General features: G+C 32.5%; 3 protein-coding genes across 3 annotated transcripts; all 3 read right to left on the bottom strand.

The window, feature by feature from the left end:
• Positions 1–7,318: 7,318 nt before the first annotated feature.
• Positions 7,319–12,554, bottom strand: LOC105633957 (two-pore potassium channel 3). Its single transcript, XM_012216663.4, has 2 exons — positions 11,074–12,554; positions 7,319–8,104 (listed from the first exon to the last, which is right to left on the bottom strand). Exons 1-2 carry the CDS (start codon positions 12,201–12,203, stop codon positions 7,957–7,959), a joined length of 1,278 nt encoding a protein of 425 aa, XP_012072053.1. The 5' UTR covers positions 12,204–12,554; the 3' UTR covers positions 7,319–7,956.
• A 652-nt stretch (positions 12,555–13,206) lies between these two features.
• LOC105633956 (double-stranded DNA-binding family protein) lies at positions 13,207–16,063 on the bottom strand. The gene is made up of 7 exons (XM_012216661.4): positions 15,869–16,063; positions 15,222–15,287; positions 15,087–15,136; positions 14,631–14,695; positions 13,753–13,844; positions 13,557–13,628; positions 13,207–13,470 (listed from the first exon to the last, which is right to left on the bottom strand). The coding sequence occupies exons 1-7, from the start codon at positions 15,869–15,871 to the stop codon at positions 13,432–13,434; spliced, it is 387 nt and encodes a 128-aa protein (XP_012072051.1). The 5' UTR covers positions 15,872–16,063; the 3' UTR covers positions 13,207–13,431.
• Positions 16,064–16,476: 413 nt separating this feature from the next.
• LOC105633955 (coatomer subunit zeta-2) lies at positions 16,477–18,454 on the bottom strand. The gene is made up of 5 exons (XM_037638998.2): positions 18,270–18,454; positions 17,534–17,681; positions 17,347–17,424; positions 16,835–16,919; positions 16,477–16,755 (listed from the first exon to the last, which is right to left on the bottom strand). The coding sequence occupies exons 2-5, from the start codon at positions 17,668–17,670 to the stop codon at positions 16,696–16,698; spliced, it is 360 nt and encodes a 119-aa protein (XP_037494926.2). The 5' UTR covers positions 17,671–17,681; positions 18,270–18,454; the 3' UTR covers positions 16,477–16,695.
• Between the last annotated feature and the right edge of the window lie 54 nt (positions 18,455–18,508).

Genomic DNA, 18,508 nt, shown 5'->3' with positions numbered 1-18,508 from the left:
ATATAACGTAATATAATCAAAAGCATTTCAAAATGTGTAATGATCGTTACTTTTTATTCTAAAGTCTAAATTGTTTTTCAACATTTTAAATGTTTAATATTTATGCCCTTATTTTACTTCAACTGTTTCTAGAGGGTTATTAATTAATCAACCAATAAAAAATAAAAAATTGTTGACAATTGGACTCATTCCACCAAAACAAATAATGTAAAATTTTGTAATTTCCTTTGACTTTACTGGGAATAAGGAATATATGTTTAATTAATAAAATAAATAAAATTGACCGATAAGACTGCTTAAGCAATACTATTAAAAATATTTAATTTTGTTTGAAAGAATGTAAATGAAAAAAATATGTAAAATTTTTAATATGAGGTAAAAATGCGAATGGGGGAGTGAGAAACACGCGGATGGAGAGAAAGTGAAATGAAGATTTGAATAGGAAGAGATAAGTCAGCGAAGACTAACAGTAACCGGTGATAGTCAGTCACGAGGTCCCCCTTATGATGAGAGAGGGTGGGTGTTTTTCTAACTGGGTCAAAGATTCAAAGTTAACTATTAAAGAGCTATGGGAATATCAGGCTTACACGTGTCGATATTGGCACCGGCATTTGACCGTAGCCGACATATGACTCAGGCACGTGGGAGACGCTCTGCCGCTTTTTCTGTCTTGCTGATGGGGAGCCAACGTCATCGTTTTATTGGCTTTGGGCCTCCGCCTCTTGGATTTTACTGGCGTATTTGGTCCCAATTTTTCATTGGATCCCAATTTGCTCTTTCCTTTTACACTATGGGAAAGAAGAGAAATTGTATTATAGAGATATTAGTCCCACTTGCTTATGTTAGGGACAAAAAATTATTCTTTCTTTCACCAAAAAATCGTTTTTAAATATTGGTCAATATTCCCTCACATGTTTTGCTAATGTGATACAAAAATATAGTCAAACAATATTCCTAATTTCTTATAAGAAATAAAATAAAATAAAATAAAAAATAAATTATTTTGATTATACAGTTTAGAATGTTATTTCGATTCATTTAATATAATTTTCAAATATCAATGACGTTTGAATTTAATCTATGTTTAGCAAGAACTTGCGTATTAATTGAAGTGGTAAGTTACCATAGCGAGAATATAAATTTGATCTCTAAAAACACATGTAGTAAGAGAGTCAAAAACCTTATCCTCCGTAATTCGAGGCAATTAATACCTTTTAATTTTATCAAACAAACAATCAAAATCTATTATTGACCACTTAACTTTGAAATTAAATATCTTTATTATATAATTATGATTTATTGAATCGGAATCAGAAAAAATTTAAATCAGTATTGACTATTTCTTTTTTTCTAGTCCGACCATCATTTAAAATTTTTGTAGTTGGGGTATTGTTCAATTTTAGGTACATAAATTTCTGTAGTGGTAGCCAAAGCAATGCCGACTATTATACGTGGCTTGCTAGCATACGAATACATTATAACTTTTGCTGTCTCAAATTAACACGCATTTCAAGAGATCCTTTTCACTGAAATTTGACACATCCTCCCTCTATTAAGCAATTATTATTTTTCTTAAATTATTTTTTATTTCAAAATTAATGTAAATAAGGTAAAATCGAAATAATATCATCCATTACTTTTTAAAATATTTAAAATAATTTATATTTTGAATAAAAATAATTCCTTTAAAGCAATTTATATCCCGGAACGAAAGGAGCATATCAAATCGCATTTATCATCAACATTAAACTTTTGAAAAATCAAAGAAGAAAAAGATTGTTTGTAATTAAACAAAATTTGAGCTTGTTATTAAAGAGGATGACTTCCATTTTTAATATACGCTTTTTGGCAATTAAATCCTATATAAATATATAGTCATAAACAGTATTAAATATATTAGCATTAATCATTCAACGAAATTAAAATTAATAACTAAATGTGTCTTTATTTCGACCGCTACGTAAATCTACTATTTTAATGTCTTGTTTGTATAAAAGTGTTGAAGATCTATAAATATGTATACAAGTAATGTTTTATCAGTATCAAAAACTAAATACATATTAATCAAATTTTATATATCAAATTCACATTTTCATTTCATTTAAAAGGAAATAATAACACTAAATAATTGAAATTACCCAGTATTATACTGATAAAGTAAAGGGTAAACCTATGGATTGTGACTCGGTTGACAAAGTAAATTGAACATGTGGAAAAAACTTTCGAATTTGAACTGTACTAAACATATTTGCAGGGAGGGTTGAAGGGTTTTAAACGTAACTAAACCCCAGTCAGTCCTTAGAAATAAGGTTTGAATACATAAAAAAATAAAATAAAATAAAATAAAGGGTAGCCCTAATTAGATTAATTGTTTCCAAAAACCTAAGTGCCCCACCGTGATTTGTGGCTAATTATAAGCTTATGAAGATGAATCTATCTACATGCTACTCAACCATTGTGTCATAGCCCACAAAGAAGGACTGAGATAACTTCATCGGGGAGAACAAAACAAGCTTATTATATTATAGTTCACGTAGATTATTAAATTTTTGTTAATTACCAAATTAAATGACTTTTTCTTTTCTTGGCGTTTCGATGGTAATAGAAAGATGAACTTTTTGACCCTTTTCTGTCATTGCAACGATTGATCATATTCATAGGCATACATGTATAGGTGCATTTTATCTGCTGCTTTTTTTTTGTGACATCTACCTACCTTAACTTGTAACTTGTTCACTAACAACATGTGGGGGCATAATTGAAATAAATTAATAAAAAATATAGACTAGTAATTTTTTTTTTTTTTCCTTTTTTTACCAAATGGTCTGAAGATAATGGGAATCACCATAAATGGATATACATAGCACGTATATGATAAAAAAGGGTAAGCTGAATGAATAGAAGCTCAGGTATAGTATAATCAGTGTTTTTATTAAATGTTTTTATATTTTATATCGGATATTTTATATTTTTACTAAAATATCGGATATTTTATATTTTTCTATTAACGAAATTCTTTGAATATAAATGTTTTTATTAATCAGTGTTCACACACGAACCATAAATAATACAGGAATAAAATCTTCAAATGCGCTTTTTTTTAATTTTAATTTCTAATTTTATAAATAAAGTTGGCAGTCTACTCCTACTATCTAACCCTCCGATAATTATTGGATATAAACTACATAAAGATTGAAAATTGAGCCTTTTTTTGGTCCTAACCCCAACTAATTAATCACTTTCAGTGAATGAAAAGTAGAAAGACTCATTATGGCTAAGCTTTTCTTGTTGAGGCTGATCAGAAAACAGTCGTCTTCTTCGAAAAGGTAATCAAAACACTTTTAGTTTTATTTTCTCTTCTTAGAAAATTAAGAAAATTTCTCTCGACTAATCTAAACTTTAGCTTGGATCACTTAATTTTTCAGAAAAAAAAAAATGACGCATAAAAAAGCCACTCTTACGTCATGCGTATATCACTTGTCCTAACATATAATATATTATACGGAGTAGTTAATTAATTAAATTGTATGATTAAGACTTCCAATTAAGAAAATTAATCTTGTGTTTGATAGGATGATTTGGAAAGCTAAAAATGTAAACATATAACTAATTATATAATCACGTATGGAACGATTATCCTGTATTTTCAAGAATTTTTGAAATCGAAACGTCTCGATTATAAAATTTTTACTAATTTAATAGGCTATTGAAGTTAGACTGATTGATAAGAAAAAATTATTTTTTATTATTACCCATAATCTTATTTTAATTTTTGTAGCTAATAATATTAGTCCATTCTTTTTGTTTTTTAAATATTATTTCGGTCTATTACATCTTATAATGGATAAAAAAAATTATATATAATGTTAAAGAGATAATGGAATATGAAATGGTTGGTTATTTAGATGGGTAGTTGCTTAAGATAGACGACTCTAATTAAGAAAAAAAAATAAATTAAGAAAAGAGTATGAAATTGTTGACTTTAATAAGTTGAGTTGTGTCCATTATATGTGACATAAAGTATGGTCTATGTGTTATTGTTATTGCTTGTCGCTATCAACATAGAAGAGGGGCAGGTTTTTTGTTAGGTGGGAACAATGAAAAAGAATCTTTTGGATATAGACTCAATTTGTAGGTCATTTTGTATTGGTTACTCCTAATTTAAGGACCATCTACCCTACCCTCCCCTCCCTCTATCACATTCAAAGTATAGTAATGTATGTGTTAATTAACCCAAATTACAAATTAAACATTGGTTCAGTAAGCATTATGTTCTGTTATAAATACTTAGTTAACCAATCAATTCTATTCAACGTGAACTATCAGTTCAGTTAATAAAGATATCAGTTAAAATTCATTGTTATTGAAAATACCGTGAGAATAATATTTTTAAAAAGTGCGTCTTAAAATCGTTCAATGGGAAATAAATAATTATAATACCAAAAAAAAAAAAGATTAAGAGTTTTGATATTGAGCTTTTGTTTTTTAATAACTTTCACTATTTATATGAAACCAAAATTAGATAAATGGTTAGCAATGAATAGGTTTTGGGGCTTAAATATAAAGTGGAAGTGGCACAAATAGATTGGCTAAATACATTCATTGGGCTAAATTTTGAAGAGGGTAACTTGAAGAAGAAAAACTCTTTAATATTTTTTAATTAATTCTTAAGAAATAAATGTAAAAATGTGGAAATTAGTATTAGTAATAGTGGTCATATTAATGATGATAGTGTTTACTAAATAATGCTGGTAGGTTATCAAAAAGTGATGTTGTTAGTCAAGTAGGGCCTTAAATTGATAAGTTGATTTTAAATATCCCTATTTATCATTTTCATAATGCCATCACATGGGTTATGTTTATTATTAATTATTAAATTAGATTCTCTCTTGACTATATATCTATCTCATATTTGACAAAAAAAAAAAAAAAAAAAATTTATATATCAAGAATGGAATGATTTCCCAATAGTTTACTTGTTCATCACAAGCATATTATTAAGGCTTAATCAAGAAAGATGGTAAAAAATAACTTGATATTGAGTGATAATTATGTAATTAAGAAGTAATTAACATTCTCATTCTCATTGTCAATAGTTGTTGAATAGCTAATGTTAATTTTCTTCAAGGTCCAATGTGAATTGCATATTGGGGTTTATTAAAGATGAAAAAGATATTACTCCGTCTGTTTTAAAAAATAAGTCAGAATCGATTAACTCTCCTAGATTTTGCGATAACATAATCATCTAAAAACGACTCATATTTTAGGACAGAGGGAATAAAAGAGAAACCATCAATGCTACCAAATGGGTTACCTTTCGCCTGTAAAAAGAGAAATTAGACAAACCTTAAGTTAAACCAAATGAATTTGATCATGGTTTTATAGTGTAATTCACTAGTTCTTGCCTCTTTTACAAGCATAAAATCAAATATATAGAGCATAAAAAATTATCATAATGCACATACATTGAAAGTATAGTAATCAAAGTTTCTTTTTCATTTTCTTCTCAAATGCAGCCAAAATATCATCATCATCACCTTATAATAACCCTCTTTTTTTAAACTTGACAGAATGCATTTTCTATAGATTTGAAAGTAAAAGTCAACATGACTAATCACTATTCACTATCCACTCCACTTGGAAATTGGAATCTATTCCAAATAGGTCAATGATATCAAAGTGTTCAAGACCCAATTATTGTAACAAATTTAAAATATAAGCAAACATAACCAACTTGTAAGATATGTATATGTCTTTTATCTCTTTAATTGTTTGAAGCATAACATAACATGAAACATCAAGTGTGAAAGGTTTTCAAAGGCTTAGATCCTCTCTTATGTCACAAATTCTTTTGACTCATTCCTAGTACTATTTGTTCTATTTTATATTTCTAACTTGAGTTTTCTAATAATGTGTCCCACCCCATCCATTGTTTATTAACTTAGCAAAGAAGAGGATGGTGAAAGAGAAGTTCCTTTTTTTTTTTTTTTTTTTTTTTCTTTTTTCCTTTTCTTTTTCATCCTTTTTACCATTTCTTTTTTTATAGGAACCAAATTATTACTTTGTTGAATGTTGGGTTAAGTCATCAACTGTCACAAGTTGCAATAGGGAAGTTGACTTGGCCATGCCCCAAATATGGTTTTTAATTATTTATAGTCCCTTTCTCCTTTTTGGTAAACTCCATATACTAAAAATCATTAATTGTCTTAGCCCCTTAGCTCACTTAGTCAAGCTTCACTTGAATTCAAAAGTGTGTTTGATTATTCTTAAAGTTGAATTATTTAGAGTAAGGGTGACTAGGTATGCACTTGTTAATTTTGTCTTCCACCCCCTTAATTTTTGGGTTCAAGTAATTTTTGTTTTTACCCTTAAAAGTAAAAGAGCTTAAATATTGGGATTGTGCTCCTAGATTTTGAAAATGGGGTTATAAGAATGAACAAGGATAATTAGTGCCCTTAGATGTAAAATCCAAAGTTCACTAAAAGTGTCCACTAGATATGAAAAATGATTGCTTTGATCTTTGATACTACAAAATAGCTTTTGAATGTATACTTTCATGGAAGTTATGAAAATAATAGACTCTGTCTGTCTTAAGGTAACCTAAAACTGCTTCTAGATCACAAAAAGAGTGATATTATTAAAGCTTTGAAGGAATGTATATAAGCAACTTCGCTAAAAAAAATGGAAGAGAAGGTGGACTTGACCTGGAATGTAGAATTTGACTGGTTCCATTCTATTTTTACTGAGTTGAGCATATAGCTAGGTTTGTTGAAAATTGCAGGCTTGAATTTGTTTAGAAAAAAGTGGGAAGCAGCCTTTCAAGAGTAGAAAGTGTTCACACAATTTTCCTAGTATCACGCACATGATTCTTGTCAACTCTACTATTGTATGGGCAACTAGTCCTTCTCCTTCTGGATTATAGCTACTTTTGGCTACATAGGGCACTTTTGCCATTAAAGATCAAGAACAAAGACCATCCACTGAATCAAGAATGACAGCCACCAAAGAAAGCTGGGCAAGAAAACTCAGACCATTATCAGAGAATAATTGTGGAAGAAAAAAAAAGAAGGTTCTTGATCATTAAAAAAATCCATTGAAAGACATAGTTCTCAGTCCCGCTGTGGTTCCCAATTCTAGACTTCAGATACTTGTAGGGACATTTTTTGTATTTTAGGTTAAAATCACCAGAGACCATTATTGGTTTATGAGTTATCAAGCTACTAATCCCACGCAAGTAATCCTTACTTAGATGGAGGTCCAGTGGACCATCTCACAGGGGTTGGAGTGGGTCCTATCCCACGTGAGATGGTTCCATGTGTGCAAGAAAGAAAATTTCAATTGTTTATATTTAAGGATAAGGTTGAAGTTGATGGTTATTAGACGTATACACGCACATGATGAGGGAAATATCCCATATATATATATATATATATATGTGTGAGGGAGAACCCACCTTCATTTCATGCAATTTATATTCATCCTGTAAAGCCACAGAGAACTTCACAAGCAAAACATGAACAGGCATATTTATACAATAACTCAGCTTTATCACTTGGCATCTGCTGAAGAGTTAATCCAATATCCCAATGCTAAGGACCAGTGAGCATGATCCATTCATCGAAACCTTTTTGTCAACCAACCAGTATCACGATTGCTAGATAGCCAAGTTGCTGAAAACTGCAAAAGCCTTTGGCATTTGACTGGTTTCTGCAATTTGACAGGCAACCGAACTATGAAGTATTCTGTCTATGAGGTTCTTTCATCTTACAAGATGCCAAACTGATTGGATAGGTCAGAATGGATATGACGAAGAATATCAGATATTCAGTTCCAAAATTCATTTTAGAGACCATTGTCTATTGAATTAGAACCTTAACTAGTCCTTAAATTCATCGTCCTGTAACATTCTCATGCTCCAGTATTACCACTGAATACTATTTCGAGGGCACTTGCGCATCAATGGTTACTTTCCATCAGATCAGCAAGACTTATCTTCCCACAGTTTCCTATATCTAGCTTGTCAAACTTCAGGCATATCTGCAAAATATCTTTATCTGAAACCTTTCCCATCTCCTTGAGCTTGTATATCACATATTCTGATTTACTAAACAAACAAAACCAACATTAGTAATCGGCAAGATGGTTCCAGATATAAATAACACATAAGATTGCAAAGAAAATTCTAAATTTCTGATAATGTAATAGAATTCAGATAAAGAAAATGATAATGATATAAAGGGATGATGCGAGAACAGAGACAGACGTTCTAAAAACCAGAAAACCAATAATCAGAACAAGACATCAAGGCCAGTATTTGTGTATAATGAGTACCAATTAAAGTCAGCATTTTTGTTGACAGCTAGTGGCAAACATGATTAGGAAAAGTAATGATTTCTTATCTCTTTCGAGAGGCAATATTATAATCCATCTTCTTATGATTATTAAACAGAAATTATACTACAATGATGGAGAGCCTACAGTTAATGCCATCCTATTAATATGTAAAATAATTTTCAGGGCACCCACTTAAAACCTACTGGGAGTCGCCATACTTACCAAGTATACAACTAAACATGTATTGGGAAATTGGTGTTTCCATTGAATACTCCTAGATAACTATATGAATTTTGAAAGTTCTATATAAAAATTTCTCAAAATATCAACATTATCTTCACATGGTTGTCAACAGGGAATACAACAAAAATCCCACAAGGTTATAAACTCGCACTTTGCCCCTCTTGCTTTTGAAACTTACTGCTTGCTTCTAAAACAAGTTCCTTCTTACTAGGATATCTGCACCAAATTTGGGAAAAAATGGCATCTTTTTTGGACCTGAGATAAATCCTGAGCGGAGGAGAAAAGAGGAAGACCATTTTGTTTCTTTGATTTTGTTTTGATGCATATTGGCCTCAAATAGGTACAGCTTTCTCCCAACTTTCAACTAGGTACTGTTTATCAACTATTGTCTATGGACTTTATAATTTTGGGTTTGAGAAAAATAGTCCAAAATGACTCAATTTTAGGTGAATAGGGGGTAAGATACAGAATGGTAGGGCCAGGACAAGGTGAGGTCATATTGGGAATAATTACCCACAAGGATGAGGGATGGGAATTAATTTGCCATGATACAGAGCGTGTTGAGAAGTTGAGAGTTTCCAGCATGGCAAAACTTCATCATGTTGCCATTACTTCATAATTCCCATATCTAGAGTAAATAACATTTAAGTATCATCCACAATTTTCTTGGCTAAAGGGTTATGTCCCAGTGTAGGAATAAAATATATAGAATTGCTTGTTAATTGGATTTAGAGCATATGTATTACAAATTATATAGAATCTAGACAGGAGGGCTTGAAAGTCCAAATGGGAAAAATGCTAGGGAAGTATAATGAATGGGTGGCTTCTGCACCTCCACTGTGACAAATTAAGTTTTACCTAATGTGATTCAAATGCAGGGGAAAACAATAAGCTGTATTTGCTAGTATTACTGAGTTTGCAGAGAACTATACAATAAGCATCATAAGCTTGAAGAAGTTGGTGTGAAAGGCTTTCCTAATAAAACATTCTAGTCCCCCTATGAGATTGCATTGCCTTAATCCACTAATCAAAACAAATTTTGAAAATTTATCATTCAATTAAAACGATATTATACCCAAACATTCATTCAAAAACCAAGATATTGAAGTTGGTGCATCAACCTCCCATGTATTTCCAAGCACCAAAGATATATAAGCTTCGGGTTCCCACCTCACTAAAAATGTGAAAGAGATATTTCATGGAGGTGTATAGGTACAGAATTATAGAATCAAGAAATCTTGTATGCAAAATCAGTGGACTGATTGCTAAATCTTATTATGAAATTTTCTTCAATAAAGAAAGAGATTTTCTTCGAAAAGAGAATTAGGCATACTGTCAGTACATAAGGTGTGAAAGGCTCAAAGTAGGAATCAGAATTTCAAAGGTTCCTAAAAGGAGAATCTTACTGATGTACCCCAGAAACTGGAACAGGAAAGCAAGATGAAAGGAGGGAATTTTAGAATAGGAAAGTAAGCTAAATGAAGAGATATTGAACAAGACCTAATTCAAGAAAATTGCTACTAGTTCTGGTTTAATTCCACTGAATTATTTTATTTTTCAACAATCCTCAAAGCACAGCAGAAAACACTATTTAGAGACTCAGAACTTTCAAGACTTAGACAAAAACCCTGAAACTAAAAATTGGTCAGTAACAGAAGATTGCACATATGACTTGATTGAAAACAGAAGGATATATGCAGAGATTCCTTATAGACTTAAAGCCAACTCTGCTAAATCAATTTCCATATTTTTCTTTAATACATATAGATATAGTGAAAAAAAAAAAAAAATCTAAGTAGAGAATTCCTGAATATACAATATACTATAAGATCTATCTATCTATATATATATATATATGAGAAGGGATGAGTAAGAGAAAAGAGGCAATCATAAAATTTTACTTCATCTATCTTTTATTTTCTCATCTCTCTCTCTCTCTCTCTCTCTCTCTCTCTCTCTCTCTCTCTCTCTCTATGTGTGTGTGTGTGTGTGTGTGTGTGTGTGTGTTCATAATTTACTAGAAATTTTACATTTCATTTGTTTAAATTTGAATTTGTTTCTAGTTTTTTTAATGTTTTGATTGTGCTTGAAGACTATAAGAGGTTAATGAGCATTATATAGTTTGAATAGAATCAGATACTTGCAATCAAAGATAATCTCCACACAATATCTCATGCAAGCAATAGCTCTGAAAGTGCACCACTTCTCATGGAAAATATAATAAATGGGCCATATGTAGACATCTATTACACATTTTCTAAATCAACGAGCATATTATCATCCCATAAATCATATCTTATTCTATCTTATTCGTTCATTTATAAATGAAGAAATATCAGACCACATTTTCATAGAAAGTGATAAATTCCTCTAGGCTTTCTGGTACTAAATTCTATTTCTTTTCGATGAACGATAAACTCAAATTCCTCATTGTCAACACAAAACAAAAATATTTGCAGGATTGAAATGTGTTGAAATATTATGAAAAAAGCATACCTTACAAAGCCATTTTGGTCAATATCTGCAGCAAGAAACTCGGAAACAGTCATGTTTTGACCAAGTACCCATTTTGCCATCCTCCTATGCCGTTTATCCACTCTTGCCTCAGCCAAATATAAAAATGCTCGAGCCACTGCAAGTGTAGACACAAGCAACCAAATGGAAGCAAATACACGACCTGGCAATGATGTGAATGCTCTATCACCATAACCAACAGTTGTAACTGACATAACAGAGAGATACAGTGAATCTAACCAGCCAAGTCTCTCCACAAAATGCATAACGCCAACACCAATTCCAATACACAAAACCACTACACATAATGCCAATGCGACCTTCATCCTTATCCTCATTCTCCCTTTCTTCACATCAATTATAACAGAGCCGGCAGCATCTCTGTCGTTTCCTCTCTGAACATTCCTCAATAGATAATTCTCTTGCAAATCAAGCACATAACTTACCATCCCAGAAAGCAGAATATCAATGAATCCAAATCCAACCAACACAAACAATATAGAAAATAATTTAGTGGAAGTGCTATTTGGGGTGATATCCCCATATCCGATGGTGCACATTGTGACAATACAAAAATACAAAGCATCAACAACTGGATGCGTTTCATTTGCAACGAAATTTTCACGGTTAAACCAATATATTACCACACCAGAAGACAAATATAATACCAATAGAATAAAAGCTTGCCGAATTATTGATTGAGACTCGCCAAACGGAGGCTTGGTTAATGGAGGATGGCTACTATCGTTAATCACAGCCATAGCTGGCGCTGTTTTAGACCTGTGGAGATTAGTCTTTCTCCATGAATAATTGGGGTCAATCAACCAAGACTGTTGCAGTGATTCTGGGATAATTGCACTAAATTCTTGATTGGAAGACGAAGATTTTGGTGAGCGCTGAGAGAGTGTCAAAGCGTCAACAATTGGAGAAGTGTCTCTAGGGGAAGAAGAGACAGCAGGGCCAAAAATAAGGCGTTCTTTAAGGTTTGATGGAGTAATAGGGAGAGGGAGAGAAACTTCATCATGCTCAGGCAGAGAGGAAAGCAGTGTTGCTAGATGGGGTGGCGTTTTTCTTCGAGGACTTTGAAATGGAAGTAACGGCTCTTTATCCATATCAAAGAAAGCAAAAGGAAGAATCCAAGAATCCAAGAACTGAAAGAGACAGAAAAACAAGAATCCAAGAATGGAAGCAATAGAGGTTCAAAGAAAATAAAACTAGTACATATAGAAAGAGAGGCGGAGTGTGTATGCGCGCGTGAGTTTTTGAGAGGGAGAGAGGGAAAGACGAAGGAGTATGATTCGGTCTTTTGCAGTTGGAGAGGTAAACGGCATGAGGGAAGCTAAACTGGAGCGGAGGGGATGTGAGGATTGTTAACTCAATTGACGGAAGCGCGTGACCACACAAGCCTTCATTGTAATCAGGGCACCGTTGGGTTTTTTATCGGATTGAACCAACACATGTGAAAGTGACGCCACCTTCTTCATTATTAGATTTTGAAGCCAAAATATACATGCCCAATCAGGCGGTCTCTTTTAATAATTCAGCGAATAATTATTTATTCTCATAATATTAATTTAAATAAAAAAAAAAAAAAAGGTTTTCCACTTTTCATGCTCTGTTTACCGCACTGTGTTAGTTTGACGTGTTAATGAATTTTTATTCATTTGACCTATTAATGAATTTTTAAAAAATTAACAAAAATCCAAGATGATTAGAAAAATGAATTTCCAAGGAAAATGGTAAAGATTAAAGACTAAGCATTTAGCAATAGAAGTTATGATTAATCAAGTACAAGTAGACCAAATACTAGAGATAAATTGACCATTTGATAGTCATTTTCAGCTAAACATCAACAAACGACAGAAATTTACCATGGACAAAAGGGAAACAGTTTTCCTGTCAATCGAAACAGCTATAAATTAGCTAATCCTATCATATTTGTGTAGGAAGTCAAAAAAGAATATGCCAGAAAGCAAACTTCTAATTTGTATAGCTGGCTGCAATCATAGTAATGTTAATTTCAGCCCAAATCTTCAATCACATAGCCAATTCCAAGTCAGAAAACACCTTTTTTTTTTTTCTCACTTTCAATTTTAAAACAAATGCCAAACTAGGTAGCTGTGAAAGGTATCCAGATTTATTACTCAAGCCATAGAACTACATGATATAGATAGATGAAGGATTTCAGATCACAAAGCCACAGGGAATATAATTGCAGTCAGTATATGTCAACCCTCAGCCCTCAGGGTTTTGTCCATGATAGGCAACCCAAAAAAAAAAAAAAGAAAAGAAAAATAAAAAAGCTCTGCATCACTGGTAAAGCATAAGTTACATAGGAGTTTAATCATCATCCTCCAGAACACTCCGCCGCCTCTGGATCTGTAGAATCATAAGAGTATGCAGAGGATCAAAAAAACTGTTGTGCAAGCAGGCAAAATACCAAAAAAGAAAGTTGCATGACGTACTGTGACTTTTGTCTGTTTAGTTGTTTGGTTGTTAATCTGTTCCAGTAATGAAATGAGCTTCTCTTCAGAAACCTACAAATAGATTAAACAAGTATGGTCAAGTTTTGAGTGACATGCAAAGGGAAGACCATCATTACCCAACTATAATACACGTGAACTAAAGCGCACCAAACTGCAATGTAACTCCATTTTATACCTTCTCAACTATCTGACCCATTTGAGCAGCTCTCAGTATAACGTCTTCAACACCCCTTGCTTTCTCAGGTTTAACTAAAGCAATTCGGGCAACTGCAGATATTGTGTCATAGCAAAGAGAGCAGAATCAGTCATAAAACTGTACATGACTAAAGGAGAGTAAACAGAGGTATATTTTTGCTCTTAACAGAGTAATTAGTCTCTGCTGCAGAATTGCAAAAGCATCTGTACATGGCTAGCTAATGTTGCTTTTACGCTTTTTGCGTTCTTAACCATGCATTTGACTTTACATTGCCAAGCATTATTTTTTTGCAATCACTAAAACAGCTTTAACATCTCACACGTGGATGGCTAATTTACAAAGAGTTATTGCATGATCTGAAATTCAGAATAACAATTTGTACAAATATTTAGAATCACTTGTCCAAAAATATGTGACCCAAGATTATTTTTGACCCGAGATTTTGAAAAGTTGGTGAAACTCAAGCTAATGAATACCGACAGTAGGTGCCTAAAGAAAATTTGAAGGGGAAAAAATGTATTCTGAAGTTTTCCCTACCGATGTTAATAAAGAGAGTTTTGTTTCTCATACTCTTAAGGATTCTAAACACGACCAGCCCAACCTTCTTAACCATATAGATGATAACTTAATACATAATGTTCTGACACGAACATGATACAACTATATTACTTCACAAATACAGACTACAACACCAAATAACAAGTTACCTCCATTACCATGAGATCAAAGTGTTGAAACATTTTTTCAAAAATGCAATAATAAAATAACATATTTACGGCAATCCATACTAACAACTGAAAGATAAAGTGGATGTTCACTCATGCAGCTTAGAATCATAATTTCAGATGTGAACTTACTTCTTTCACGTGCCTCAGCAGATAGAATCTGACTAAGCATCAATTGCCTCCGCTCCTCAGCCTCCCTATATCAAATGCTTTAGTCGGGCAGAAAATTCATTTCGTATATATATGATTGCAATGTAAGGTCTTACAGACCTGCTTTTTACATTTTTTTTTAAAATCAAAAACTGTTCTCTGAATTAATTTTGTATTCTTGTTTTTCAATCTGCTATTAATCAACAGGAAAAAACTCAACATGTGAAACATTGTTTTCTTAATTTTCAGAACAAAGATTGTACCACTTTGTAGAACAAAAATCAATCAAAAGTAAACAACATGACAAAGGAAAAATAGGACAGTCATCCATTTTCATTTTCCAAGATGAGACCAAAAAAGATAAGGAAATGGTACCCAAGAAAACCCTAACCTGCAAAGAAAAACCTGCAGAATGAAACAATTAATTCACAAACTAACCTCTTTGCCTCATCCTGAGCCTTCTGTTGTTCAGAGCTTTGCTGATTTCCCTGATCATTTTATATATATGTGAATAATCTTATGATCATAAAGAGGAAGCCAAATATGCGTACACAAGGAATGAATTGTGATTACCATGCCACGCTGAGCCATGAGCTCCTGCATTCTCCTCTGGCGAATTGCTTCTAACTCGGGATCAGCCTAATATCAAGTATAAGAATAACAATTAGTAGATGCAAACTGTTTCGACAAAGTATTCCGAGAAGCAAACTAAAAAACTAAAAGAAATGAAAGAAATATAACAGTGATAGTTAAAACTGCGCCAAATCCACACAACATTAGGAACCAACTATAGGATCCCAATTCCTAGTCACCAAATGAGCTCAAGTAGTCCAACAAAAAACACAATTTAAGAGTTCTATTGCGCCCAACCAGAAGGGGTACAATTTCACTATCAGCAACAAAAGAGCACAACTTTGAAGAACTTCAATGCAGATATTTTGTTTCAAGAATTTGACATAACTAGAAAACTGACTTCCTGCTACTGCTACACGCAATCAACAATTTGAACCAAACACATAAACCTGATAGTACCCAAAAACGTTTCTAAAACCACAGTGTTATCAGTTCACCGTGCTACATAAACCCAACCTCAATTTTATAAATAAATCTCAGTTAGAGACCGGAATTCTCAGGAATCATTTCATGAAAAGCTGGAGTTAAGCAAAATAAACAAAAAGTAAACCCTAATTTGGCATAGTAAGTAAAAAAAAAAAACTTACCATTGATTTGAGCAATGATCGACAACAAAGTCTGGTTGTTTATGGATTTGAGAATCCGTTTGCTACTCCAAAGAGTGACTGTAATTTGTAAATGCCCGTTTGGTTGTAGATCTTAGCGTTTGCGAGACGCAAATTTATGAGCCTTTTGCTGTGTCGTAATCGTAAAATTGTAGCCCGCTAGTATATGGGGACGCGAGTTTTGTTTTTTCTTTTTTTCTTTTTTTTTTTTTTTTGAAGAACTCTTTGATTAATTTATTAATTTTATGTCGCATTTCTTTTAAAAAATAAAATTTTATGTTGCGCTTAACTATCCGAATTGATTCAGCATATTTTAGTGTGATAGCAGAAGTATTCAAGTTGAATTATTTTGTAAAATTAACAAAACATATTAATCCCTATAATTCATACACTTTCCACAACTTAGCTGAATAGATGGAATAGAAATTAAAAATTTTAGTCAAACCTAATTATTTTAAGAACAGGCTGAGCGAGGCCCCAAGTCCATCAGGAAGAAACACCATTCTAAATTAACATACAAAATTTTTACTTTAATCCTCTAAACGACAAGTAGTTTCATTCATTTTTTTTTTATAGTTCATTAGCTGCACTTTATTTTTGAGCTTTTAAATCAATATGCTTTGATTCAATGCTTCAATAAGGTCGGTCTACAATTTTTTTTTACGAAAAAAAGAAAAAAAAAAAAAAAAAAAAGACCCAGTCATGAGAAAAATGGGAGCTTTCCCGTCATCTACAGATATAAAATTGAACACCTAAAACTAGAAATATAAGAAATCTCTTTGCCCCTCTCTTTTGGCTGTTACAAGTTTTCATTTAAGAAGAGATCTTGTCAAATGTTCACGTGCCGTTGCTAGTGCTTGAGTTAGTGTCTGCAAAGAAGGAAAAACTTTAGCATTTCATATTGTACAAAGGGTTATCTATTTTATTAACTACCCAAATTGACATAACCTGTTCAGACAATGGAGCTCCTGCGTCCATACTATTACTTGCTACCTTCCCAGCAATGACATTTGCATCAGTTTCCAGAATAATACTGCACACAAATACATAAAAGTTTTAATATTAGTGTAATAAGGAATGCTTCTTTGGGAACTGAGGAAGTGAAATAGAGCCAAATATCGCTCGGAACTCAGGAAAACATTTCACTAGTCTGCATCAACATTCATAGTTCTTTATCTCTTAAGATGAGTATGATTTAATATTATATTAGTGAGGAATTTACATACATTTTCCAGAAAAAACAAGACTTGGAACAAATTGCTAGAAATTCAATGAACTTAGAGGGTTATGTGTTTAAACTTATTCTCATTTGTGAAAAATCTCTTATGACATAGTTTAGTTATGTCAAAATTTTAAACACAAGGACACCTTTCGCTATCATGGAAGTAAAAAAGCAAACTATAAATCTCAAATCAAGGAAGCAAATAAATAATATAGTCATGGAAAAGAGCACTGCATACCCTCCGTCCACAATTTCATCAAGGCACAACAGAATTAGATCTAGATTCTCAAGTGCCTCTTTCTTGTCCACATTGCCTCTAAAACAAGGAATGTAAACATATGTCAAATTCAAAGAGTATAACAGGTGCTAATTTATCCTGACAGTATTTTAACTGCAGAGATGTGATGAGAGGCTAGTGATAAAACCTTAGGAGAAGGCCTACTGCATCAAAAAAACCCTGAAGAACATTGGCTAAGATGAGCTCATTTTCATCCTCACTCCCAGTAACAAAAAAGTGAAGATCTTGAACAAACTTGTAAATAATAATGCTATTCTCAAGCATAGTTATCTCCGCTGTACATGGAGTAACAACATGTTAACACAAAACTAGTAAGAATCACAGGCTAAACAAAGTATGCAGCACAGAGAATATCTATCCTATACATTCATCAACAAAGAGATGTCATTCACAGTAAAACTGAATAATACAAAAACAACTGATTTTTACAAATTAGATGACATGATGACCTTAATTTCAAAATTAAATAACCTAATTACTGAATTTAACATTAATACATCCTCCCCCCCCCCCCCCCCCCCCCCCCCCAAAAAAAAAACAACCCCCCGCAAGCGGGGCTATCTTCACCAAAAGAAAGACAAAGACATTAGTACCAAAGACAGGTAACACTATCATAAATTCTCATGTAACAGCTAATCCTTGGTCTTTTATCACTCTTATGAAACTAGCGAGTGTTGAAAAAACAGAGTAAAGATAATATCACCATCTAATATTGACACTAAATAGCCACAGCAAAACCCTAGATGAGTACATAAAAAGGGGAATGTCCACTTGATCAAAAGAATCTTGCAACACAGACACACAACTGAACAAATGCAAGAAAAAGCCATAATTGTCGTATAAAAACAATACTGATTGCTTACCTTCAGTGCGAGCATTAGTCTTCTGAGTCTTGGTAAACACTGATTTCTCAAAAGCTTCCTTGGAATTGTTAGTCGGCCAATCATCTGAATAGTATTTAACAGCTATGCGTTTTCCTTCAGAATCCAACAGAAGGATATTTTTCACAGAAGGACATATTTCCTATAAGCAACATTACAGTAGAATAACTAAGACATCCAAATGAACCAGCAATCTTCTATATGATACAGAAATGCAGATC

The sequence above is a fragment of the Jatropha curcas genome, chromosome 11 (assembly GCF_041381405.1).
Source record: "Jatropha curcas cultivar XTBG-Jc1 chromosome 11, XTBG_Jcur_1.0, whole genome shotgun sequence".
Taxonomy (NCBI): domain Eukaryota; kingdom Viridiplantae; phylum Streptophyta; class Magnoliopsida; order Malpighiales; family Euphorbiaceae; genus Jatropha; species Jatropha curcas.
Note: the sequence above shows the minus strand (reverse complement) of the source record. Positions and strands in the feature narration are given on the sequence as shown.